Raw genomic sequence first — 27,397 nt, 5'->3', positions numbered from 1 at the left:
ACAGTAATTAACAGTTCATACAACACATAGGTAACACAATAGTGTTACAAATCTATTATATTTCTCCTGGGTTGGGAGGTAAAAACCCTATTGCCAAACAGTCTATTCTGACTTATCAAACCCAATATAGAGTTTCCATGGCTGTAAATCTTTTTTTTCCCAATTAAATCATTTTATTGGGGGCTTGTGCAACTCTTATCACAATCTACACATATATATTCATTGTGTCAAGCACTCCTGTTTCCCTCATTATTCTCAAAATATTTACTTTCCGCTTGAGACCCTGGTATCCGCTCCTTATCCCACCCACCCACCATGAGCCCTTGATAATTTATAAATTGTTATTATTTTGTCTATCTCATACTGTCCGATGTCCCCCTTTCACCCACTTCTCTGCTGGCCGGCCCCCAGGGAGGAGGTTATATGTAGATCCTTGTAATCTGTTACCCCCTCCTCTCCACCCTCCCGGTATCGCCATTTTCACTACCGGTCATGAGGGGTTCATCTGTCCTGGATTCCCTGTGTTTCCAGTTCTTTTCTGTACCAGTGTACATCCTCTGGTCCAGCCGGATTTGTAAGGCAGAATTGGGATGATAGTGGGGGGCGGGCGAGGGGGAGGGAGCATTTAAGAACTAGAGGAAAGTTGCATGTCTCATCATTGCTACACTGCACCCTGACTTGGCCCTTCTCCTCCCTGTGATCCCTCTGCAAGAGGATGTCCAGTTTGCAAGGCTGTAAATCTGAACAGGAATAGACAGCACCATCTTTCTCCCCCAGAGTAGCCTGTGGGTTTGAAATGCTGACCTTGCGCAGTCCAATGTTTATAACCCCACTAGAGTTCCTTTCTCCTAGAGAACGGATAATTTCTTTTTACTTTTTCTAAGTCTATTCAAGTTCTAATGTGGGTTTTAAACCCTTAGCCAGTCTTCTCAAGGTTCAAACTTCCTCGGGCAAGGAAAAATGCACATTCTCATACACAGCTGAAGGAAGTATTAATGGGAAAGTTGCCTTTCTCCTAAAGTTTACCTGGAACAAAATGTAAGCAGTAATCAACATGAAACATCAATAGATATTGGACATAAACTTTTACACATTTTTATTATATTAAACTATATACTGTTGTAGCTGTTGCTGTGTGCTATCCAATGCATTCGTACTCAAGAGGAGCCCCAAAGCAGGGCAGGAGACCTGTCCCACAGGGTTCCTAAGGTTGCCATCTTTGTAAGAGCAGATCATCAGGCCTCTGTTGCTTGGGCTTGAGCTGTCAACCCGAGCACTTTGTACAGCCAGGGATCTCACCATACTTTACATAAATGAGCCCAGAACGTAGTGACACAGGGAGGGAAACGTGCCCAAGTCATACAGTCAAGATCAGAAAACACACACACACACACACACACACACACACACACACACACACACACGCTATCTGAAACTTTTTGGCTCTTGAGTTTGGACAGGCAGAATTTGGATGGCAAGTAGGAAGAGTAAAGGAAACTTAATTGGAATCAATATGACTTGTTCATAGTGCTATTAGTGTAATTATTGTGAAATTATTTTCTAGATTTTACAAGACAGAACAAATGAGTGAGTATGCTGATGCTGTTGCGTCCCAGTGTTAACAATGGGTGAGGAAAAGTGAGCAAAAGCCCTCTGGTACTGCACTGTAATTGTAGGCCTTCGTGTGAATTCAAGATTTTAAAAAGAAAAAATATACTTCTCCCCACTGGAGTAGAAGCAATTAACATACTAATTTTCCATAGGGTTAAGCACTGGGCTGCCAAAGGTAAGGTTGACAGTTCAAAAACCCCAGTCACTCACTGGGAAAAACATGAAAGCCCTAAGTAGTATACTCTGTCCCTACAGGGTCGTTTTGAGGGAATTGACTTGATAGCAATGAATTTGTTATTTGCTCCCTTAATATTAATCTTAGTAAAACGCCTCCCTGGAGATATAACTGATTCCAGGTGTTAAGTATAAAAGTATGAAGACATGAAAAAAAATGATGAAAAAGTTGGACAAGTTTTGGATACTTTGAACATCAAAAACCCAACCAAACCAAAACAATGGACAAACAGTAATGGATTGTAAAATATTGAATAATGACAAAATTTTAAAAACAAAAAATCTTTGAGTTGACAGTAATACTAAGGGGAAAAAAAGGAAGGAAAATTACTCCCAGAATGGTAGCTAATAAATATATATATGATGGCAGTTTAGAAAATCATCATTTTGCATCCCCCAGTTAATTTAAGCAAGGATCGCCAATGGGTACTGTAACTGAATATATATTCACATGGTCTCAAAGTATCACCCCATATTTAACCCACTGCCATCTAGTTGACTCCAACTCATAATGACCCATTACAGAATTTCTGAGGCTTCGTAAATCTCTATAGGAGCAGATAATCTCATCTTTCTTGCTCAGAATAGCTTGAGGATTTGAACCATGGGTCTTGTGGTTAGCAGTCAAATACTTAAACCACAGTGCAACTGCTTCCCTTGAATTACAAGGAAAAAGATAACATTTAGAATGAAAATAATGAGAGAGAAAATATATCTAATAGATCAAACTGAGTACCATCAATGGTTAGACAAAATGGAATATAAATCTGAGGAACTAGATAAATCTGCATTGCGGGTCATTCTATCAGAAAAGTTGTCTGGTCTCAAAAATGTCAATAAGTTCAAAAAAAAAGAAATGAAATCTAAGATTATGGACTATATGCTAAGATATTCCTATACTAATATAAAGTTTCTCGGGTGCAATAGTATAACTAAGGCGAGGTCGAGATGGTCTTGGAAAACATATGCAGAAATATTTGGAGATGACATGCATACTGCTTGTGATATATTTTCTAATGTGCCTGTATGTGCACAGGAGTGGGTGTGAGGAAGCAAATATGGCAAAATGTTAGTAACTGGTGAATTTAGGTAAAGGGTATGTATAAACTGCACTCTTCTTTCAAATCTTTTCAAGGTTAAAAAAAATCCACAGTAAACAATTACAGAGGAACTCTGTACAGGGAACTACAGAGGATAGGTTAGTCCTTGTTTTCTTAAACCTGAAAAGACAGGGTCAAAAATCATCACAAGTGATTAACCTGCAAAAAAATTCTGCTGGTCTTTTTCCACTCAGTGATTTCAATGGCAGCCAACTTGTAGGAATTAAATTGCTTTTTCCAATTGAGAAACCCCATTGCCTATTCTGTTTGCAACCAATAATTTGGTCTGTATATTGCTGATTTTCTTAGCAACAGCAAAATATGTGTTTTTGTTCTGCATGCGGACAGCTCTATTTTAAAGTACTCTTTTCTCCTTTTAAAGCAAGAGCTCCACCTCCTCCCAAAGATAACACTTATTTTAACTTAACACGCGATGTCACTTAATTTTCACAATCCCCATCTCTTTCAGTTGATCAGTAAACAGCCTTCTGGAAGTACTTTATAGTAAATTTCCATAATATGAATCCAAATGGTTTATTAGAACACAGAAAAGGTTTTCATGAAAATAAGGCTTATAATGACTTTTGATCAAAGGGTTAAGAAAACAGGATAAACTTCTTAGAATGAGAATCCTGGGCCCCACTATGAGACATGACACCTCTCACTGACCTATAGCCCTACAGGGGACAACACGGGAGACACAGTGTGGGAATTGCACCCCATCTGATCCCGTCACACGGAGGCAAAACACTAAGGGAGTGCAATAGAACTGCAAGGGAATGAAGCCATGAGGTCCCCAGGGAATGCTGAAGGTGGACTTTGGGGCCAGGGCATGGTGCCCCAACAAACTGAACTGGAAAAGACTCCTAAAGGACAACAAACAATCCTTGAACTAACTGCAAGCTTTTCTTTCTTGCTGTGTTTTGTTTTGTTGTATATTGTTGCTTGGTTTTGCTCTGTATTGCTTTTGTGTATGTTAATATCTCCGCAGGTCTGTCTAAGTAAGATAGGCTGGATGAACAATCTGGAAGAGAAAACAACGGAACCAACAGTTCCGGGGGAAATGGGGGGGGGGTGTGGGGGGAAAGGTAGTGGTGTTGACAAACCTAGGAACAAGGAACAACAAGCGATCCAAATCGGTGATGAGAAGGGTGTGGGGGGCCTGGTAGGGCATGATCAAGGGTAATGTAATCAAGAGGAATTGCTGAAACCCTGGTGGGGACTGAGCATGAGAGTGGGACAGGAGGAAAGTCAAGGGAAATAGAGGAAAGAGCTGGGAGGCAAAGGACGTTTATAGAGGTCTAGATAAAGACATGTACATATAAAAATATATTTATATATGAGGACGGGGAAATAGATCTATGTGCCTATATTTATAGGTTTAGTGTTAAGGTAGCAGAAGGACAAGGGCCTCCACTCAAGTACTCCCTCAATGCAGGAATACTTTCTTCTATTAAATTGGAATTCTATGATGCTCACCTTCCCGGCGCAACTGCTGAAGACAAATGGGTACATAAGCAAATGTGGTGAAGATAGCTGATGGTGCCCGGCTATCAAAAGATACAAGCGACCATTTAGCTCAGAAGCAACAAAGCCCACATGGAAGAAGCACACCAGCCTGTGCGATCACAAGGTGTCAAAGGGATCAGGCATCATCAGAACAAAAAATCTTACCATAGTGAATGGGGGCGGGGGGAGTATGTGCAGAGTGGAAACCCAAAGCCCATATGTAAGCCACTGGATATCCCCTTACAGAAGGGTCTCGGGGAGGAGACAAGCCAGTCAGGGTGCGATGTAGCAACGATGAAAAATATAACTTTCCTCTAGCTCCTAAATGCTTCCTCCCCCCACTATCATGATCCCAATTTTACCTTGCAAGTTTGGCTAGACCAGAGGATGTACAATGGTACAGATAGGAACTGGAAACACAGGGAATCCAAGGCGGATAATCCCTTCAGGACCAGTGGTGTGAGTGGCGATACTGGGAGGGTGCGGTAGTTTATTGTGCCAGCCTGGCCAATAAACACAAGTAGGATTAACTGAAGGAAAGAGGGATAAATGGCTCAGTGAGCCTCGCCTTGCTTGTTCTGTGCCTCAATTTAAAGGGGTACACTACCTGTGGGATGCCTAGCCTGTGGACTGTGTCGCTGTAAGTTGAGGTCCCTTTAAGCCCACACGATTGGAATGTTCGTCTTTAGAGCTGGGGACCGACAGTTGATGACAGTTGGGGACCTGCCTTGCTGTTTGCTGCCTGGATATATATAGTCCAGCTCTCTCTACAGAAGGGGACTGGCAACTGGCGGCTCTCAAGCCTTTAAGGACTGCTAGTGTCTCACTGCTTTATAATTTAACTGTTAATTTCTTGTATGATCTATCTGTATATAATTTAATGGTTCGTTTCTTGTATTATATATCTATCTTTATAAATATATTTATATATAATTACTAGCAATCTGGTTTGTCTCTCTAGAGAACCCTGTCCAACACAGAGGGTAAAAGGAGGATGAGTTGGAAAGGGAGAACCTATTACAAGGATCTACATGTGACTTCCTCCCTGGGGGACAGAAAACAGAAAAGTGGGTGAAGGGAGACATTGGACAGGGCAAGATATGACAGAATAATGATTTCTGGATTATCGGGGGTTCATGATGGAGGCAGGAGCGGGGACGGTGGGGGAAAAATGGAGGCCTGATGCCAGGGGCTTTAGTGGAGAGCAAATGTTTTGAGAATGATGAGGGCAATGAATGTACGAATGTGTTTTATACAATTGATGTATGTATGAATTGTGTAAGAGTTGTATGAGCCCCTAATGAAACGATTAAAAAAAAAGAATGAGAATCCTAAATTCGAAATTCTTTCTCCTGTCAGAAAATACCTTCTTTTATGCTTATGTGGTCCATGGTTACAGCTGTATTTTACCTAGGTAGTTATGTTAGGAAGTGTTCTCTACAGAAACAAATCCGGGACACTTATAATTATATATATTTATTGAGAAAGAATGTAACAGCTAATTGGTCCACACAGCAGTACAGAGGGGTTCAGTTTAACTCTCTTCCATGGAACAGTTAATATACTGAAGTCCCAACTCATGTGGGCTGCCGGGTCCAATGTCAAGAAAGCAGACAGCGAAGTCTTCCCTTGGACAAGGCAAGCATAATTTAACCACAGGCAACAAACAGCAAGGTGGGTCTAGCTCAGGTTTAGCGAAGCAGGCCCGTTTTAAATATCAAACTCAAGCAATGCAAGGCGATAGGATCTACCAGCCTCAAGTTCTAGCGATGTACATACCAGCAGCGTGGCGAAGCAGGTCTCAAAGGAGCCTCGAACTCTAGCAACATGATATATGGGTTGGCTTGGCCCACAGGTAGTATAGATCACAAGTTAAAGCAGAGAACTAGGTAAAGCAGCAGCACGCTGGTCCAGTCACCAGAAGCAAGAGAGAGGGGTATGGGCCTTGAAGAACCATTTATCCTTTGCTCTCCAAACTGTGACCTGATTAATCCCACATGTTCCTATTGGCCAGGTTAGCACAATATAAACTACCTATCACAGTGGTACACTACTTCATTCTGATGTTGCCTTATATTCAAGGTTTTGCATTCTTTAAAAAGGAGGCAAGGGGATGTTTGGGTACATTTTAAAAACCGGAGAATCGGAAATGAGAGAAGCTTAAAATAAGAAATGTACGTTCTAAGAATTTAGCCGGTCTTTTAGAGTGTACTCGATTGAGTTCAACCATATATAATGGACTCAAGCAACACAACAATTGAGAGGATGGCACAGGGCTAGGCAACACTTACTTCTCTTGTACACAGGGCCATTACGAGTCAGACCCAAGCCTACAGTACTTAATGACAATAACACTCGTCTAGTTCTGACCTACACCTGGATCACTATGGCAAAGGAATGAAGCTGTACAGTGACTATGAAAGAGTCTCTTTGTACGGGGAGGGACATGATGAAAATGTTTTAAAATTGATGGTGGTGATTATTGCACAACTCCGAGTATACTAAAACGCACTAACTTTTTATACACTCTTAAGTGGGTAAATTGTATGCTATGAGAGTTACATTTCAATAAAGTTGCTTTTTAAAATTGCTATAAAATAGTAAAATAGAAGCAAATGATCTACTAACTAGTACCTAATGGCACAAGGGTGTAGTGTTAATATCAATTTTAATAGGAATGAAAATAAAATCCATAAAGTATGGGTGCGAGACTCTTAGCCAAAAAGCAAAAGTTCAAACACCAGCCCCCAAAGACATTAAAAAAAATTCTTAATGAAGCAAAAGAAGGTCCAATTAAATTCTACAACTTCTTATTCCCAATTAAAGATCTTTAAATGGGTTACTCAGATTCAAGAACTGCATCCTGAATTTCAGCCAGCTGTCTTAGAAAATGTGCTTTCAGTCACAAAGGAGGCAGGATATAAAAAGGTAACACATCACGCAAAGCAGAAAAACACCGGTAAATACTTCTGTGTGTATTTTGGTCAGCTGTGGCCTCTTCCTATATATACGCACAACAGCACACCAGAGAGGTTGGTGGGCTTGGAACGCTGACACTGGTGTTACCTGAGAGCGCCAGCAGGGTTCACTCTGGTTTTAGTTGGGGTTTATTGGGTACAGCCAATAAGACATAGTGATGAAAACCCAACCAAAAATAAAATCAGCTGTGGAACTAGATATGATTAAATGCTAGAAGACTTCTATGGATGTTGTTAGGTTAGGTGCCACTGAGTCAGCTGTGACCCACAGCGACAGTATGCACAACAGAACGAAACACTGCACGCACACCCCTGCACCAGCCTCAGAATTGTTCCTCTACGTCGTGGGCTCACCGACGCAGCCACGGTGGCAATCCATTTCATCGAGGGCTTTCCTCTTTTTTTGTCCCCACCCTGCTTTAACTAAACATGATGCCTGTCCTCCAGGGTCTGGTCTTTCCTGACAGCACGGGCAAAGTATGTCAGACAAAAGTCTTGCTATCCTTGTCTCTAAGGAGTTCTCTGGCCTTACTTCTTCCAATACAGATCAGTCTGGCCTTTTAGCAGTCTATGGTACTTTCAATATTCTTCTCCAGCACCACCATTCTTCTATGGTTTTTCTTATTCAATGTCCAACTTTCACATGCATGAGACTACCATAGCTTGGGTAAGGTACACCTTAGTCCTCAAAGAAACATGCTTGTTCTCAATACTCTAAAGGGGTCTTGTGCAGCAGTTTTACCCAATGAAATGTCTTTTGATTTCTTGACTGCAGCTTCCATGAGCATTGATTGTGGATACAAGCAAAACCGAAACTTTGACACAACTTTAATCTTCTCTCCTTTTATCACGATGTTACCTATTGGTCCATGTGTGAGGATTTTGGTCTTTTTCACTTATTAATAAATCATTTATTGGGGCTCTTAAAGCTCTTATAACAATCTATACATCCATTGTATAAAAATCATTTATACTGTTGCCATCATTTTCAAAATATTTTCTTTCTGCTTAAGCCCTTAGTATTAGAGTTCTTCTTATTTTCCTTCCCTCCCTCTACCCACCCCCCCCACCAACCCTCAAGGAACCCTGATGATACATTATTATTTTCATATCTTACACTGCTCACTGTGTCCACCACCTTTCTGTTCGTCCTCCTGGGGGTGGGTGGGGTGAGTGCGTGGGGGTGTTACACGTTCTTTGTAGACGGTTCCCTATTTCTCCCTCATCTTCCCATTACCCTCATGGTATCGCTATGCCCCTTGCTGTTTCTGAGGGGTTTAATCTGTCCTGTATTTTGTGTGCTGAGCGCTCTTCTCTGTACCAGCACATATGTTCCAGTCTAGCCGGATTTCTAAGACAGAACTGTGGTCATGATAGTGGGGGTGGCAGGAGCAGAGGGGAAAGCATTAAAGAACTAGAGGAATGTGTGTGTTCCCTCGGTGCTATGCTGCACCTTGGCTGACTTGTTTCTTCCTTGTGACCCTTTTGTGAGGGATGTCCAATTCTCTACAGATGGGCTTTGGGTCTCCTCTCTGACTCCCATCATCTGCATCAATATATGCTTGTTTGGGGTCTACTGATGTCTGATACCTGATCCCATTGACACCTCATGTTCACACAGGCTGGTGTGCTTCTTCCATGTGTACTTGTTGCTTCTCTACTACATGGCTGCCTGTTTAACTTCAAGCCTTTAAGAACCCCCCTCCCCCAATGCTTTATCTTTTAATAGCTGGGCACCATCAGCTTTCTTCATCACATTTGCTTATGCACCCATTGTCTTCAGCGATTGTGTAGGGAAGGTGAGCGCCATAGAATGCTGGGTTTTTAGAACAGTGTTCTTACCTTGAGGGAGTACTTGAGACCCATCCTATTAATATACATATTTACATATGTGCATGCCTGTTATTTGTACCTCTATACAGGTCTCTTACCTGGTAGTTCTTTCCTCTATTTTTTTTAACTTTCTTCCTGTCCCACTATGATTTTCACCCTTCATTCAGCTCTCAGTACTTTCTCTCAGCTACATTGCATTTGATCAACCCCCACCAGGCATTCTACCCACTCCTCGCCATTGATTTTTACATCTCTTATTGATCCCCTGTTTCTGTGTTTGTTGGCTTCCCACTCCCTTCTCCACGTCTTCTCCCATGTGCCCCCGGAGCCATTGGCCAAGGAGCCTGTTGTTTTCTCCCTGGGATTGGTTGTCCTGCCTATGTTATATGGATAGACATGATTTTGGTCTCTTAACATTGAGTTGTAATCCTTACTGAAGGCTGCAATCCCTGATCTTCATCAGCAAGTGCTTCAATTCCTCTCCAATTTCAGCAAGCAAGGCTGTGTCATCTGCATGTTGCAGGTTGGTACTAAGCCTTCTTTCAATCCTGATGCCCCACTCTTCTTAATATAAGCTAGCCTTCTCTGAAGATTTGCTCAGCATACAGAATGAGTTAGTGAGAGGATACAATCCGTTGCACTCTTAGAAATTTCAAACCATTCCCTAGTTTTGTTTCCACAATTTCTCTTGATGCATGTTCAAGTTCTGCACGAATACAACAAAGTGTTCTGGAATTCCCATGTTTTTCAAGGTTATCTATAGTTCGTTAGGATCCACACAGTGGAATGCCTGGGCATAGTCAATAAAAAGGTCAAGTACAGTCTCGAGTTGCTCGTCTTAGCCCTGACTCCTTTTCTTAAAAAAAAAATCATTTTATTGGGGGGTTGTACAACTCTTATTACAATGTATCCATCCATCCATTTTGTCCAGCACATTCTGACTCTTGCTTTCAATGTCACTCTTCCATAGACATATATGTAACTGAACCAGTATGGATGGTTTAGGTCTCTATCTGCCACTGACAGAAAGATAAACCCCCCAAACCCCACATTCAATGTGACCTGATAGGACAGAGAACTGCCCCATAGAGTTTGAAGACTTTAATCTTTATGGAAATGAACTGCCATATTTGTCTCCCATGGAGCAGCTGGGGGTTGACCTGCTGATCTTTTTGGTTAATACCCAGTCACACTTAACCATCAACCATATCACCTAGGCAAGCGGCCAAGTAGAAGGCTAAAGCACATAAGCCATGGCTGGTGCTCAGTAGCAGGTTTCTATTTCACACTTTTGCAAAAAGCCCAAAGAACACAAACAAAAAGCCTCAAACCCCACCAAACTCACTGCCATCAAGTTGATGCTGACTCATAGCAACCCTATTGCAGCAACCAACAATGAACATACATATGCACTGATACAGGATGACAAGTTTGAAGAGGCTATTAGGGTGCAGACAAATCATTTACACTAATTACTCTGTGCTATGGGGAAGACAAAAAGAGAGATACTGCTTCTGCCCTCAAGCTCATTGTAGAGTGAGGGATTTATTGAATGAAACCAACAGGTGAAAGAGCAACAAGTCAGATAAAATGTGGATTGAAATGTGATCATTACTTCCTTTCTAGTTAGTTTTTAAAATCAATAAACTTCTAGGATCCTGGTACAATGGTTACGTACTTGGCTGTTAACCGAGAGGCTGGCAGTGTGCAGCTCCGTAAGTGAGTGTCTTGGACATTTGTTTATGTCAGGACTATACCATGCAAACCCTACCGGGCAGTTCAACTGTCACACGGGGTAACCGAGTTGAAACCACTACATATATGTAGATGGAAGGAGAAAGAGAGATATGTATGAGTAAGTTAATTTAAAATGACATGGTATCAAATGGTGAATGGCAGAAGTGTTTTATTAACTCGTCTTAAGTTTAGAAGGGAAAGGCAATGTAGCATACTCATATGCTGACTGGAATGAAGCAGTAAAGATAGCGCAAATTGATGAGGCAGAAGAAAAAGCGTTTTTGCATAGTTTTAAGAAACAGTGTACAGTGTGGGGCTGGGCATCAGCCAGGGATGGGGCGGAGAGTTCCTTATGTGTTATAAGAGGTAAGGTACTATGCATAGTGGAACAGGGGTATTAGAATGAGAAATTTCCCTTCTAATTGCAAAAACTGATGAGACTACGAAATATTGCAGTTGTCTTAGAAAGTGGGAAAGGCAACTGACCAGAGAAATAAGGAAACAGTGCCAGAGATCATTTAATGTCCTCTTGTGGTTTGTGGTCACAATTTTAAAGAGTAGTCAGCATGATTTTTCCAGCACATTCAGTGACTGTGGTGTGGAGTAGATGGAGAGATGAATTAAACTTGAGTTGCACACTAAATATAGGCAGTTCCCAAATTATGAACGATTCTGTTTTAGAACTGAATATTTAATTAAAATCAGAACAGTTAGGTACAGTTTGTATCTAAAATACCAGGGGCTATAAACCATTTGGGGCCAAAACTGGATATTCATGTACAGAATGAACATACTGTAAATTAAAAAATGCACTCAAAATGTATCAAAGATCTAAATGTAAAGCCTAGATCTATAAAGATCATCAATGAAAAAAATATGCAACAACGTTAGGGGTACTGATGCATGGGACACACACACTATTGAGCAAAATGAAAAACACAAAGTACAAGACAAACCAGATGGCTGGGATGTCCTAAAAATTGGACTATGTGTATCAGAAGAATTCACCAAAAATGAAAACAAGAACCCAGACGAGGGGAAAATTTTGGTAATGACATATTGGCCACGGAACTAATCTATACAATTTATTTAAAACATCAACACCTCACCAAGAAAAAAGATAAATAATCAACTTAAAAATTGACAAGAGCATGAACAGACAACAAAAAGACATTCAAGCAGTCAATAAACATGAAGACATATTGATGATCATTAGCCATTTGAGAGGTATAACTCCAAGCAACAAAGAGTTTCACCTCACCCCAGCATTAATACCAAAGCTGAAAAAACAAAACCAGAAAACAGCAAGTGTTGGTTAGGGTGTATATAGACTGGGCCCCTCAGACGATGGAGCTGGGACTGTAAAATGGCGCAACCACCGTGGACAGCAGGATGGCACTTCCTGACAAAGCTAGGAATAGAAATGTTGTACAACCCAGCAATCCCTCAACATGGTATATATCCTAGAGAAACAAGAGCCACAATACAATAGATATACGCATATCCACGGTCATTGTAGCACTATTCACAATCGACAGAAACAACCTAAATGCCCAGAAGTGGAAGAATGGATAAATATAATTTTGTTGCACATACAGTAGATACGACCTGTGATAGTTAGGGTTGGTGTAAAATTGGGGGAACAGGATCCTATGTAACTTGGTATAAGGTGCAGGTCACAGCCTGATAAGTCTCCTTGAAGGTGGGGCCTATTTCACATCTATAAAGTAATGCTGTGGAGAGCTGGCTCCTCTTCTTCCTGCTGGCCTGAATCCTGCATCTGGTTTCCTGGGACTTGGACTGATGGTTCCATGTCAGCCTGGTGACCCTGGGAGCTGTTGACAGATTGCCATGGTACATGCTTTGGACACCTAGACTCTGCAGCCTTCCTGCCTCTTGCTGTCCTCTGACATCTTGGTTGCCCAACGCTAAAAATTGCATGTCAGGAAGGGCACCTGTTCCACAGACTTGGGCTTGATTTGGTCTACTGCTATGCGACTATATGGGCCACTTTCTCATTATAAATGTTTTTCTTGCACACATATATATGTTACAGGCTTTGTGTCTCTAGAAAACCTAGCCTAACACTCTCTAAAACCAAACCCATCACCATCGAGTCCATGCTGACTCATGAATCCTATAGGACAGGGTAAAACTGCCCCTGCTGAGTTTCTGAGACTAACTCCTCACGATAGCAGAAAGCCCTGTCTTGCTCTCACGACATGGCTGGTAGTTTCAAAATGCTGGCCTTGCAGTCCAACACATAACCACTACAACACCAGAGCCCCAGAGGGGACCAAATCAAATGTGTGAAAACCCAGGACTGCTAACAAGGAAGGGAGTAAAACAGATCACAGAATCAGATCCAGAAGGAGACTATGTAAAGAACAAAGGAGCCAGCTGTTGGCCTCACAAAAACACCCTGGAGGACTACCGGGTTCAAAGACTTACTGGGAAATACTAGTGGAATGAACTTTGGAAGTTAGGTAGTATGAGATGCCTGAAATCAACAGTTTTAGAGGGACCTTCCAGATCTAGAATATGACAATGAGAGTGTGTGGAAAACAAGACAATTTCAAGTGAGGAAGTCAAGGAACTGTGACAGGTAATTAAAACAAACAAACAAACCTCCCCGCTCCCACCCGCCCCAAGAAAAAAAAATTATTCCCTTTTTTCTGAACCCAGGTCACCCCCCTACCCCCCCACTGGGCTTGAGATTGTGGAGTAGTTTTAGAAATTGAAATTAATTTGTACTTACTGTATATACTTGTGGATAAGCCAAATTTTCCAGCACATTTTTAAATGCAGTTTTTGTGGTAAAATTAGGTGCCTTGGCAGATATTCAGGTTGGCTTATACTTGAGTATATACAGTAAGGAAAAAATTGGTGAAAAAATAACTCATTGGTCCCTTACTCTAATCCTCCAGGTCAAGATGGAAGGCAAATAATACATTAACTGTATTAACAATCCTATACATTTCCTGATGATGGATTCTTCTTCAGGTAGTGCAGCTTTCAGCATAGAGATCAAATATGCATATTGAAAGGATACAACCCTCATGGCACACCTTTCCTGATTTTACATCATATAGGGTGTGTGTGTATGTGTATCCCTTGTTCTGTTCAAATAACTGCCTCTTGGTGTATGTACAGGTTCCACATGAGCACAATTAAGTGGCCTGCAAGTCTTTCTTCCCAATGTTATCCATAGTTTATAATTTACATTACATAGTTGAATGCCTTTGCACAGCCAATGAAATATATGTAGATTTTTTTTGGTATTCTCTTTTAACCAAGAACTATCTAATGTCAGCAATGATAGCTCTCATCCTCTTCTGAATTAGCTTGAATTTCTGGCAGCTCCCTGTCAATGTACTGCTGCAATCGTTTTAAAATAATCTTCAGAACTTTACTTGCATGTGGTATTAATTACATTGTTCAATAACTTCTACACTGTCATGTCACCTTTCTTTGAAGTGGACACAATATGGATTTCTTCCAGTCATCTGGCCAGGTAGATGTTCTTCTAAATATCATGACTAGCGAGCTCTTACACCATTGCATCAGTTCGTTAACGCATTTCAGTTGGTATTTGGTCACCTACTAGAAGCCTTGTTTTTTGCCAATGACTTCAGGGCAACTTGGACTTCGTTCAAAACCATCAGTTGTCAAAAAAAAACAACAAAAAACCCATCAGTTGTTATGTTACTATTGGAAGTGGCTAAATGCCGAACAATTCTTTTTCATGCTGATTCTGTGTATTCCTTCAAAATCTTCTTTCAAAGTTCCTGCAGAGTTCAATATTTTCCCCATAGAATCCTTCAACATTGAGACAGACGATTTTTTTTTCTTTTCAGTTTGAGATGTGCTGAGTGTGTTCTTTCCTTTCAGTTTTTTAACTTCAAGTCTTTGCACAATTCATCACAATGCTTTACTTTGTCTTCTCAAGCTGCCCTTTGATGTTTTCTAGTCAGTTCTTTCACGTTAATTCTTCCATTCACTTTAGTTAATTTATGACCAAATTCAAGTGTCAGATTCTTTTTATATCTTTGTTTACTGAATGTTTGCTTTTTTCTGTATAATATTTTTTATTTTGTTCCGTGTTCTACAACTAGTCTGATCTTCAGTCATAAGTGTTCAATGCAACAGATCTGTTCTTATGAAGATCTCTAAATCCAGGTGGGATGTACTCATGATGTTTTGGGGTTTTAATTTTCTTCAGGTTCAACCTGAACTTATTGAGCAAGTTTGTTTCACAGCTGGTCATGGCTTTGGTTGACAATATTGAAAGTAAATCCAAAAAAATAAAAAGAAAGTAAATCCACTGTCTTCCCATAGAAGCAGGCTGCTATTTCTTTCTTAGGCAAATCACCTGATGCCTATGAATAGCTAACACTATGCTAGCAGACAAGTGCTTAATGAGCACTGCACCATTTGTGCTCCTGCATACCCCCTTTACCAAGTCAAAAGCAAATAGCAGCTACTCATTCACATAAAGGGTCCTTGTATTTGCAGTAAATAAACAAATAAAAATTAGAATAAAATAACATTTCCTGCTTGAACATGATTAGACTTTGTTTCTGTTGAATCAATTCTAATTCCACTCATGGTCACTCCATGTGTTCATAGCAGAACTGTTTCATAGTTTTCAAGGTTATGACCTTTCAGAAATAAATCACCAGGTCCATCTTCCAAGATACCTCCTGGTAGATTTGAACCACCATGGAGTTACCAGTTTGTGCATTTGTTTCCATCACCCAAAGAGTTCTTCATAAATAAACAAATGACCAATAACACTAAATTAATATATTCAACATGAAAGTGCTTGGACATGACTAGACTAAAAGACCTAAGGGAAGTAACCAGATCTTTGTGACAACTTTTAACGTTTGACATTAAGTGAATAACAGTCAAACAAATACCATACATAAGAATTCCTAGTGGCACAGTGGGTTAATCATTGGGCTGCTAATTAGTAGGTAGGTGGTTCAAACCCAACAGCCACTCTGCAGGAGAAAGATAAGGCTGTCTGCTCCTGTGAAGATTTAATGTCTCGGAAACCCAAAGGAGTAGTTCTACTCTGCCCTATGGGATCACTGAGTCAGAATCAACTCAATGGCTGTGAGTGTTTACTTCAGATTTAGCATTTTTGAAATAAGCCTATAGTAGCCAGCCTCCAAGATGTCCAGCCTCAATCCCACCGTGATTGCTACCTTTCCGTCTTCGCCAGGTTAGTATTCACCAGCTGGTACTGTGCCAGGGTTGGTCTGTGAATCATCCTGAGAAGTGATAGCACGTCACTTCTAAGACAGACTTACAGAAGACTGCTATTATCATCTTGGGCAATCATTCTCCCTTTCGCTCTCAGATCTTTTGCTCATGAGAAGCAAGTTGCCAGGGTGTGAACACCTCTATGCAGAAGATGACATAGTGAAAATATAAACCCTCTAGCTAACAGTCACCAAAGCGGACCCAGAAACCTTGTGAGTGAGCTCAAAAGCAATTCCTCTAGGTCTAATCAAGCCCTGACATCACAACAGAACCAGCTTGGCCGGCACCTTAAGAGAAGCCTTGGGTCAAAACCACCTAACTAAGCTACTCCCAGATTCTTGACCACCAGAAATTATGTTACAAAATAATTGTTGGTTGTGAATCACTTCTTAAACAGCAAAATTACGAATACAGGGTTACGTAACCCTATCTAGGGTGTCAGTAACAAATGCATACTTCAGTGTTTTATACTGGTGACACAAATACAAACACCAGGAGTAGTAAGTAGGGCCATAAGTCACTTGATTTCCCCAAATGGTGTAAACATTTCATAAAATTCCAAATCAAAAACTAAAAAAGGAATCTTACAATGTTCTAAAAGCTTGCATTCTGAAAAGTTTTGCCAAGCAAAAACTAACTTTTGGCTAATACATTAAAAAACAACGAAGGGCACTGTCATTGAGGCCATTGCAACTCACAGTGACCCTATAAGGCAGGGGTCCTCAAACGGTTTAAACAGGGGGCCAGTTCACTGTCCCTCAGACTGTTAGAGGGTCGGATTATAGTTAAAAAAAAAAAAAACTATGAACAAATTCCTATGCACTCAGCACTTTTTTTTAAGGGTGGAGACAGACCCAGTCATGGACACGGCAGCCTGCTGGGCCTCCTTGCTTTATTAGTTTCCAGCCCATCAGTTCAGAAAGTTGGAGAGGGTGAGGCGGGAGAGGGTGAGGCCGCCATCAGGAGCTCTGGACGGACTCTCCTGGGGCAGGTTTGGCAGGTACAGACTGTGGGACAAGACCTCCCAGGCCCTACCAGGGACTGGTAGGAAGACCATGGATCAGTGGCTGCTCTCCCACACAGATGGACACCTGGGACTCAGGGGTTGTGCCATGGCCTGCATGCCCCAGCAGGTCACAGACCATCAGTGCCCTGGTGAGCCTGGAAGAATTTGACCAGAGTGATTCATGCAGTGACCGGGCTGGAGCCGCCGACTGGAACATGGCCTTGTAGTGGTTGCATCTGCTCACACAACTTAGGGGATCAGCACAGGCCCTAGTGAGGGCTGGCGCCCCTTTGGGAATTGGGGTTCATAGGGGTGAGACCAGACAGGCAGGGAGGGGCCGCCAGGCTGAGGAGAGAAGCCAAGGGTGTTATGTCTTTCAAGACACAGACGCCCTAAGACCAGAGCCCCAGCCTCGAGCCTCAGAGGCCCATATGAACCAGCCCTCAGTCCTGTCCTGGCACAGGGGGTAGGGTCGTCAGGAAACACCCCCCCCCTATCCAGCCCTCCCTGCCTGAAGGTCAGGAGGCTGTAGTTCTAAAGGGGGGTGACCCATGCCTGTGGCTGTTTGGGGTTGCGCTGCCTGCTTACTTCCCCTGGGAAGCAGATGTGTTGCCTTTAGGGATGAACTTCAGGGAGCGGCTGAATATTCAGAAGCGGACTGCCCCCGCTTGGGGCCATCATTGAGGAACTCGTGGCCAAGCTCATGGCCGCATTTACCGCAGGCCACCTTAAAGGCATTGGGCTGATTGTGCTCGGGCCGCTTGGCCTCGCTGTCATCGTGGACGGTCTCCGTGAAGACTGGCCACAGAGAGGAGTGCTCGTACTTGGAGCAGCTGGAGAGCAGCTCGCAGCCGCACTTGGCGCACACGGAGACAGCGGGTTCAAAGTGATTCTGGAAAACCTCTTCCCCTGAGAAACTGCAAAAAGCCATAGTGCTACCAGGTTCCCATCCTGCTCTCACACTCCGACAGCACCCAGTGTACCTACCCCACTGCACTATCTTATTATGAAATAAAAAACAAAACAGGCAAAAACACCTGGTGGGCCGTTTAAATGTCCTCAGCTGGCCGCATGTGGCCCGCAGGCCGTAGTTTGAGGACCCCTGCTATAAGGTGTTTATGAGGCTATAAATCTTTATGGAAGCAGACAGACTCATCTTTCTCCTGAAGAGCAGCTCGTGGTTTTGAATCCCTGACCTAACAGTGCCACCATCACTTCTAGGGTAGAAAGCCAGTAGAAGCCCACCACTATCATGATGGCCACACTTTCCAAAATCACCTCCCTCTGGAAAGCAAGTTGCTATGTTTCCCATGCGTGACTGGTAGATTAGAACCACCAGCCTTGACGTTACCAGTCCAATCCTTCCCCAACAGTGCCATCAGTGAGGTCCAAACTTCTGTCTACAACGATAAAAGCATGTCCAGATGGCTCATTTCCAAACTACTTGAGACTGTCTTTGGCTGTTTAATTGGGATGTTAGCTTCATGCAATCTACTCATTCCAGGTAAAACATTCATTTGCTGAAAATAATTTACTACACTTGATCTTAGCCAAAAGGCCAGGAAGCGATGCTGCTGGAAATGATTTAGTCATCTATGATTTAAAATCAAACCTGCAGAGTACTTTCAGAACTCAATCTCCTTAGTATTTTAAAACTATTTAGTTTACATGTTTCAAAAATTAGTTTAACTTTGTCATTACCACAAATGTAGCCTTGGAACTGAGAAGACAAAAAACCAATTCTAGTTTTAAGGGTCCTTTAGTCATCAACATGCAAGCACACCATTAACATGAAAGCAGGGGAAATGTTTCTTGAAAACTTCACAAAACTTGAAAATTTTCCATTTTAAGTTACTAGATTAATATTTATCCCATGCTATAGTATGGTGCCATAGTTGTCATGCAACAGTTTGAAACCACCAGCCCCTCCTTGAGAGAAAGATGGGGCTTTCTATACCTGTAAAGAGTTATTGTCTCAGAAACTCCTAAGGGCAGTTCAGCCCTGTGCTACAGAGTAGCTGAGTCAGCATCCACTCAATGACAGTGAGTTTTCTCCTTTCCAGGACGGTGAGTTACTTAGTATAGCCCTTCTATCCATAATCTTTGTAACTCCCACCAAATGAGGTGCTTGTGAACTTCAGTGGGATTGGACAGCTTGTTAATAATGTAAATAAGAGGTATAGCACTCTTGTGAGGGTGAGGCCATGAAAATGAAGTAAAGGGAGCCCTAATAAAAGGATTGGTTAGAACTATCTCAAGAGGTTCTCACTGGAAATGAGGATCTCACTACCATCAAGAAAGCAGAGCTAGGGGTGGAGTATGTTCTTTGGATCTGAAAGATACCTTACCTGAAAGAACCTACTTCATTCAGGAGACAGCTGTGACACTGCAGTGAGAAGCTTCTGCAGAGAAACAGCAGGGGCAGAGGCAACAGAAACAAGAGACTGGCATGAGACAGGAGTTGGTTTCTCAGCCCACAGAACACCAAGTGTCTTCAGGCAGGAGGCTTGCTTGTGGAGAGTTGTGCCTGTAGGTACTTAATTTGAAAAACCTAAAGAGTGTTTTAACACTTACCAAAGCAGGGCAGAAGTTGTGTGGCCAAAGACCAGAGCACAGCTGAGAACTCCTGACCAAAGAATTGTATTCTGAGTATTCTTGAACCTGAATTGTAACTCACATTTCCCTAATTAATCCCAGAATCATGAATCCTATCTGTAAATCTGGGGTGGCTATTGCAACAAACTATCAAACCTCAAAGAAAAGTAGGTGTTGTGGTAGAAGGGAAAGGTGGTTAAAAAAAAGAGAGTGCAGGTATAGCTACTGTCTCATAAGAATCATTTTTTACAGTCCTTCCGGTGAAGTTAAAGGAGATTTGATGCTGCCACCGTACCATTTTTACACATGGTTAACACATGGCTCAGTAGGCAGAATGATTCCCCAAAGATGTCCACATCCCAGTTCCTGAAATTCTTAGAATACGTTATGTTACATGGCAAAGGGGACTTCACAGATGTAAGTAAGGTTATGGGCCATAAAACAGGAACACTTCTGGAATATCTGTGTGGGCCCCATCTAATTACATGAGCACTTAAAAAGCAGACCAGTTTCCTCTAGAGGTAGAAAAGATGTGGTCGAGGGGGAGCCAGAGGTATCTGAAGTGTAAGAAAATCTCCCTGTACCATTTCCTGTTAGACAATGAAGAATACCGTTGAGGAATGTAGTTAGCATTGAGGAGCTGAAAGGGACTCTTCCTTAACAGCCAGCGAGAAATGGAACTCAAGTCTCTATCTACGGGAAATTGAATCCTGCTAATAATCTCAACAAGCTTGCTGGGAGGCAGATTTGATCACAGAGCCTCCAGATTAGAGTCCAGGCTGCCTGAGCCTAGATTTCCATGGTGTAAAAGACCAGCCTAACCTTTCTGGATTTCTGATCTACACCATTGTGGGATTTCAAAATGTATGCTGTTTTAAGTTGCTAAGTACATGGCAATTTATTACAGCAGCTACAGAAGAGGAATACATATGCAATTTTTTTTACACATATGTTAAGCAAAAAGAAAAAAAGTGCCTCTTACCATGCCTACAGAAGCCTTGTGGCACAGTGTTTAGGCACTCAGCTGATAATCAAGAGGATGTCAGTTTGAACCCACCTGGAGTTCACGGTGGCAGTTTGTATTTGTCAAGATTTATAGGCCTGGAAAACTATGGGGAGATCTACTTTGACCTTCAGGGAAGCTATGAATTGGAATCGACTCCATAACAAGTTTACGAAGGATAATGTCCATACAAGGGCAGATTTACGATCGTCCCTTTTGTTTAGCTCAACTCACAAAACTTTGTTTCTATGTCAGGTGGTGAAAGCAGCACAGGCCCAATAAGCATACTTGGAATAAGAAAATTAAGGCTGAGCTCCTATGAACTAGCAAACCTACATTAAAATTCAGGAACTGAAAATGTTTTCTAAAAGATTATTTTCCAAGGAGTTGATAAGATCCAGCTTCAAGAAGACTAAAAGCATTATCTGTTTCGTTCCAGAGTATTTTTTAAACAACACAAGTGCATCAGAAAATACTGAATTTTTTTCCTAGTCCATTCCCATAATTCCTTCCCACATTCATTTGGTCACCACATTTCAGTAGCCAGAGATAAATCCAACAATGTACGACATAAACATACAGGAAAAGGCAAAACCACCGGTACCACAACAAACACAAACAGGTATCATGTACAAAGATAAAGGGGCCCAGGTGACCTTTCCACGCCATTTATGTACCAGAACTCTCCTAAAAAACTGCCTAGTAAAGACATCAATGCTGTATATTTACAAAATAGTTTCCAGTGATGTCCTTGTTCTGGACACTGGTGAACATGTGAAGCTATCAAGGAGCGGACACAGTTTAATGGGAAACAGAGTGTAGCACAAATAACCGAGACATGGAAAAAGTACAGAAGTCTCTCAAGTCTGCTGAACACAGCTAAGCCACAGCCAGAAAGAGAAGGTCACAGGTGGTCATTGTTGAACAGGGCATTCCAAACAAAAGCATTCACATGTATAAAGATGCTGAGGTTATGGAAAGAATATAAAGGATACTGAGGTGTGAACTAGTATAATACAACCTGCTCAAATAACTAAAAAATATCATTGTGTGAGCACAGTGTGTGTACGGACAGTAGGGACCAGGGGGTAGGATGCAGTAGGTGATTGGTGGGGGAATGTGCTTTCAACAGTCAGGTAGGACCTGAGATCTTACCTTGTAGGTGAATTTTAAGCAGATAAATGGCAATCATTTATGTTTCAGAAAGATCACATTGGTATTAGAATGGAAGATGAATGAAAATGAATTTCCAGGTTTCTGGCTTGGGAAACGAAGTCGATGAGATACTATTTACTAAGATAGAATTATAACAAGAGGGTGTTTGCTTTGCTTTGGTGAGGGGGTATAGTACAACAGGGACAGGAGGGAAGGGGGGAGAATTTATTCATGGGCATGTTGATCTAGAGATATTATATAGCCATATAGGTATAGAGATACACTAATATTTAAATATATGAATCTGGAGATCAGTCAAGAAGTCTGAGCTTACCCAGCCTGCTCAACTTCCCAATCTTGAAGGAGTGGAAGCAAACTACCTCATCGTTCTCCCTGGGGATGGCTGGTAGATTTAAACCTTCCAGCTAGCAGCCCAGCACTGACTCACTACGTAATCAGGACTACTCTCATCAACTTATGGAATAAGAGGATCAAAAGAAAGGTCCAGATTGAAAAAAACAACCACCTTATTTGAAGAGTCCTTTTAGTTTTTAAATTAAGACTCTAAAATTAATTAGCTGTCAAGATAATTTCAAAAGTATATAATTTGAATCTATGAAAAATGAAGACCCATGAAGATATTATACTTTTGCTAAAATGACTACATCAAGAATTTGTTATAGGAATTCAATGAACCTGAATCATGTGCTTTGCTATGCAGGCCAGTAATTAAGAGCATCAAAAAACTCAGGAAACATATCCAGGTCATGTTTTTTTTCTTGATGCATGATCTCAAATTACAAAAACCTGATTCTAACTATTAGTAACCCTATATAGGTATTCCATGTATATGTATATAAACCCTATAAAAATATATAGTCCTATATATAAATAAACCTATAAAAAAAACTTTACCGCTGGTGGGTTTGAACAATCAATCTATGGTTAAGGGTCCAATGCTCACCAGACAGTGCCACCAAGGCTCCTTCCCAAAGTACAAAGAGAAAAATAATAACTAGAAGGCAGCAAGCAATAATTGAGCAGCACTGTACATGAGTGGGAGGAGCCCTGGTACTCTATGTATATTGAGCTGCTAACTTCAAGGTCAACAGTCAAAGCCATCAGCTGCTCTACAGGACTAAGATGGGATGACTTCTAATCCCATAAAGAATGACAGCCTTGGAAACTCACAGGGGCAGTTCCACCCTATCCTATATGGTCTCTGTGAGTTAGCATTGATTCGATTGCAATTTAAGTTTGGTTTGGTTACACATAAATGAGCTAAAAACCTGGTGACATAGTGGTTACTCAATGGGTTGCTAACCACAAGGTCAATAGTTCAAAGTTAAAAGCCACACTTTCAAGTAAACCTAGACTCTACTCTCTGCTGGCCCAGCCACCTGCCATGCTGCTGCCCCTGTAGGAAGATTCCAGACTTTGTCCTCCAACATGTGAAGCTCCCCTGTAGCCCTGCACATCATCAATAAACTTCCAACACTGAGGGTGGTGGCGGGGGGTTAGTTTGGGAAACAGAAGTAGTACTACCATATCCCATAGGGGCACTATGAGTTGGCATCAACTTAGCAGTGCATTTGGTTTTCAGTTTTGAATACGAGTGGGCCAGGAGCCAAGGTGGTATAATTAATGGGTTGCTCGTTGGGCTTGCTTCAAGGTTAGCAGTCTGAACCTGCTAGCCACTTCTCAAGAGAAAGATAAAAGGTTTCGGCTTCCATAAAGATTTACATCCTCTGATACCCAAAGGGGAAGTTCTACCCTGTCTTATAGAGTCCCTATGATTCAAAATCAACTCTGGGACAGTGAATTTGGTTTGTTTTAATGCATAACTGGGAGCAGCTCTTGTAGCACTCCTTGGGTAATGGGCTCACACCCACCAGATACTCTGAAGAAGAAAGATGAAGCTAACTGCTTCCATAAAGAACTATAACCTCAGAAACACTATGTAGGATCACTATGAGTCAGAATTAACTCTATGACAGGAATGCAGAATACATGACTATTATACACTGGTGGTATATGTGGCTTACCCATTGGGCTGCTATCTGCAAAGTTGTGGTTTAAAACCACCAGGTGCTTCTTGGGCAAAAGATGAGGCTTTATGTCCCTGTGCAGATTTAAAACCCAAAGGGGCAGTTTTATTCCACCCTCGAGGCCTGCTATAAGTCAGAATCGACTAAGTGGTTATACACGACTGAACGGAGCCTCCCCTCATCCTCCTAGTCCTTCATGAAAAGCTCCCGTGGAATGAAGTTCTAATCAGACTCTTTCTTTCATGTATCTCCTTGTACTCGACCAACTGATATTATCCAAATCCACCTTATGGTTTTCTGTGCCAGGAATTCTGCTTCTGTTCCCAGTCTCTGGAGATCTTATTCTTTAAGTTTTCACACCATGATCCTTCCCAGCATTTCTTTATCCTACAACCACATGTCTTTTTTGCATCCTTTTCTTGGCTCTTATCAGAATGATTCTATGGTCTTGATTTGTTACTTAAAAAAAAAAATTCCCAAGGGAAAAGAAAGAAAAGAAAATGATTAGGGCAAAGACTGTACAGATGTGCTTTATACAATTGATGTATGTATATGTATGGACTGTGATAAGAGTTGTATGAGCCCCTAATAAAACGTTTAAAAAAAATTCCCATACCATATTCTAAATTCCGTAGCAAAAAAAGGGTAACTCACACATGTGACTTACAGAATCAAAGTTAAATAAATAATTCAATTTTAGATTTCTGGAGAGGGGACCAAAAAGAGGTTGAAAGCCCTCAAAAGAATATACAAGGGCAAAGGCTTTGGAAACCTTAAATCCAACTATTTATCATTCTGATTACCATCCAGAAATGTTAGAAAGAAGTAATATGGAAGAAATAAAGGTAGAAATCATTCACAAGAGAAGATAAAGAATCAAACTGTAGTCTAGAAATTATAGATTCTATTTTTAGTTCTCTGTGTCTTGTCTTTACCTGCTTTCTCACTAAGAACCTATTTTGCCAAAGTGATATGAAGGTATCTTTGGTGTCATATCAAATATTTTTAATCTGTTTAAAGCTCTCCTCCCTTTAAAATAAATTGGCTTCCGTGTCATTGCTGGTCTTTCCCATGTTTATAATTAGCAATGATTTTTACATCTGTCCTAAAAAACAAGACAAAATCCAATTCCGCTCTTCCCTAACCCTTATTCTTTTAAAGCCAGAAACTGTGGCCTCTGGCCACTGCCTATTCTTACAGGGGTACATATGCTGTCTGTGTGTGTGTGTGTGTGTGTGTGTGTGTGTGTGTGTGTGTAAATAATCTACAAGAAAAAGTATTCCAACCTGTGCTCTTTTGAAGTATAGTTTGTAAGAGACTTCATGGAAAAAAAAGTAATTATACTCAGATCACTCTGGATGTTAGGGGAGGCGCAGGAACAGTATAAAGGCAATAATAAAGTCTTGAACACAAAATGTTTGAATCTAGAGAATTATTTCTCAATTCATGACATAGGCCAAGGACCTTATGAAATGCCACACTTTTCTAGCATCTCTAGTTTCAGATGCTCTTCTGTGAATTATTCTATCATGTTTATCAGTCTCCTAATGTCTTTTCACCTTCACACTCACATCACAACTCAAATAAGGCTTTATTTAATTTCAGGAAGTCCCTAGCCCTCCCGATACAATCCCAGGTCTACCACGGAGACACTACACTGTATGTTTAGAAATGTATAAACAATACAGAGGAAGGAGTTTAGTTTGGAAGCATTTGGTGCATTTCAGATATGTTAATGAGCATCAATAACGCTGGCCTGTAGCGTTTCTGCATCTTTAAGCCCACAAAAATGATACGTAGTTCTTCATTTGACAATTCATTAAGAAAAATTTTAAAACATCGTTGGGAGATGTAGCCCTTTTACAAAGCCAAAACTACTCAGCCCGGAGCAAAGTAGCAGAAGCACGCACCTAACCGCAACCATATCCTACTGGTGCTTTGGCTTAGAATATCTCACTTGCAATGTTAAGGTAACTCAGTAAGTTAGATGGCATAATCGTCAAGTTTTCCCCATCCCTCTCCTGCTGTCACGTCATCTACCTGTTGCATCACCTGGAAAGTGGTCTTCAGAATCTAGGAAAAGAGCACCACCATAATCTCTAAGTAATTCAGCAGGGCTATTTTCTTGATAAATTTTTGCCTCATTCATTGTAATACGGTTGCTTTAGAAGCAAGAGTGTACTGACCCCTGTTCACCTTTAAAGAGATTCTAGAATCTCTAGAAGCTCTGACTTTCTAGGCTTCGGGGTGGGGGGCGGGGGGGAGGGAACTGAGAGCGTTTTAAAGACCGTGGAGGGAAGAGCGACAGTGGGCTCAGAGGAAGCGCTCTAACGGGGAGGGAAGGCTGGCCGGGAAAGTGGGGCCGCCCCGGGGGAAGGTAGTGGGGGTGGGGAGCACCGCGGAAGCTTTGCCGAAAGGGCATCGCTGCTCTGCCCAGGGGTCAGGCCCAGGGCCAGCGTCCGGGCCACGCTGAGGCCGTGGGGTCGGGTCAAACCGCCGGGATCCTTGGCCCGAGTCGTCGGGCTCACTGGGAAGATCCAAGAGGAGCCCCGACGGGTGCGCCGATTAAATCACACTACTACTACTTCCCCTCCCCCCGCCCCTCCCGTGAACTAAACTGGAGCCGCGGACGCCGGGCAGGAAGCGCGAGGGGTCGCGTGCGAGGCTGCCCCGTGACAGGACGCCGGCCGGGGCCCGGGGCCGCACTCACCATGTCGTACACGTTGAGCACCACTAACTGGTTAGCCCCCATCCTCCTCCCCGCGGCCGCCGCCTCGTCCTCAAGCTCCGTCTCCGCGGGGCCCGAGGCCGCTCCCAGCCCCGCCGGGGCTTCCGAAGGCCCGAACCCGGCACTAAGCGGGTAGCCCGGCCGCGGCAGCCGACGCTAGGGCATCGGGCAGCCGGGCCGTTCCGGGGGCCACCGACTGGTCCCTCAGCGCGGACCGGGCCGGACCGCTGGCGGCCCGCACCGGCTCAAGCACCTCCCCTAGGCAGCAGACACGTGGGGAAAGGCGGGGCTTGGGCGAGGGGCGGGCGCTAGGCGCCCCGTGGGCGGGGCCTGCCCGGCGCCGAGAGCAGCCCGCCTGCGCTCTGGTTCCGGGCCGCCGCCGCGCCTCAGGCCGGCTGGGAGCTAAGATGGCGGTAGCGTCACCGCCCTTCCACCGTGCAGGAGCAGCGTATTCAGAGTGACAGTTCCTTCTGGCTTGCCGTGCGGATGCTCCCGCTCGCTTCTTGAACCGCGGAGGCGGAGGCTCAACGACTGTGCTTCTTAGTCGCTCCATTTCCTCAGCCCTCGCCCACCGCGGCCAGCGTACTGC

At 42.5% G+C, this 27,397-nt stretch overlaps 1 protein-coding gene and 1 pseudogene across 2 annotated transcripts in view; both read right to left on the bottom strand.

Moving 5' to 3' along the window:
• DESI2 (desumoylating isopeptidase 2) overlaps nt 1–27,087 on the bottom strand; it is a 118,741-nt gene extending 91,654 nt beyond the window's left edge. The window contains exon 1 of one of the 2 annotated variants that reach the window (XM_075531260.1): nt 26,791–27,087. In XM_075531260.1, coding sequence (XP_075387375.1) covers nt 26,791–26,832 — 42 coding nt within the window. In that variant the 5' untranslated portion in view covers nt 26,833–27,087. The remainder of the gene's footprint in view (nt 1–26,790) is intronic. The other variant, XM_075531269.1, reaches the window with a different exon arrangement.
• LOC142429746 (methionine-R-sulfoxide reductase B1 pseudogene) lies at nt 17,864–18,210 on the bottom strand (annotated as a pseudogene).
• Nucleotides 27,088–27,397: the final 310 nt, after the last annotated feature.

Source organism: Tenrec ecaudatus, chromosome 1, assembly GCF_050624435.1.
Source record: "Tenrec ecaudatus isolate mTenEca1 chromosome 1, mTenEca1.hap1, whole genome shotgun sequence".
NCBI classification, from domain to species: domain Eukaryota; kingdom Metazoa; phylum Chordata; class Mammalia; order Afrosoricida; family Tenrecidae; genus Tenrec; species Tenrec ecaudatus.
This window is presented reverse-complemented; position numbering and strand designations above follow the sequence as displayed.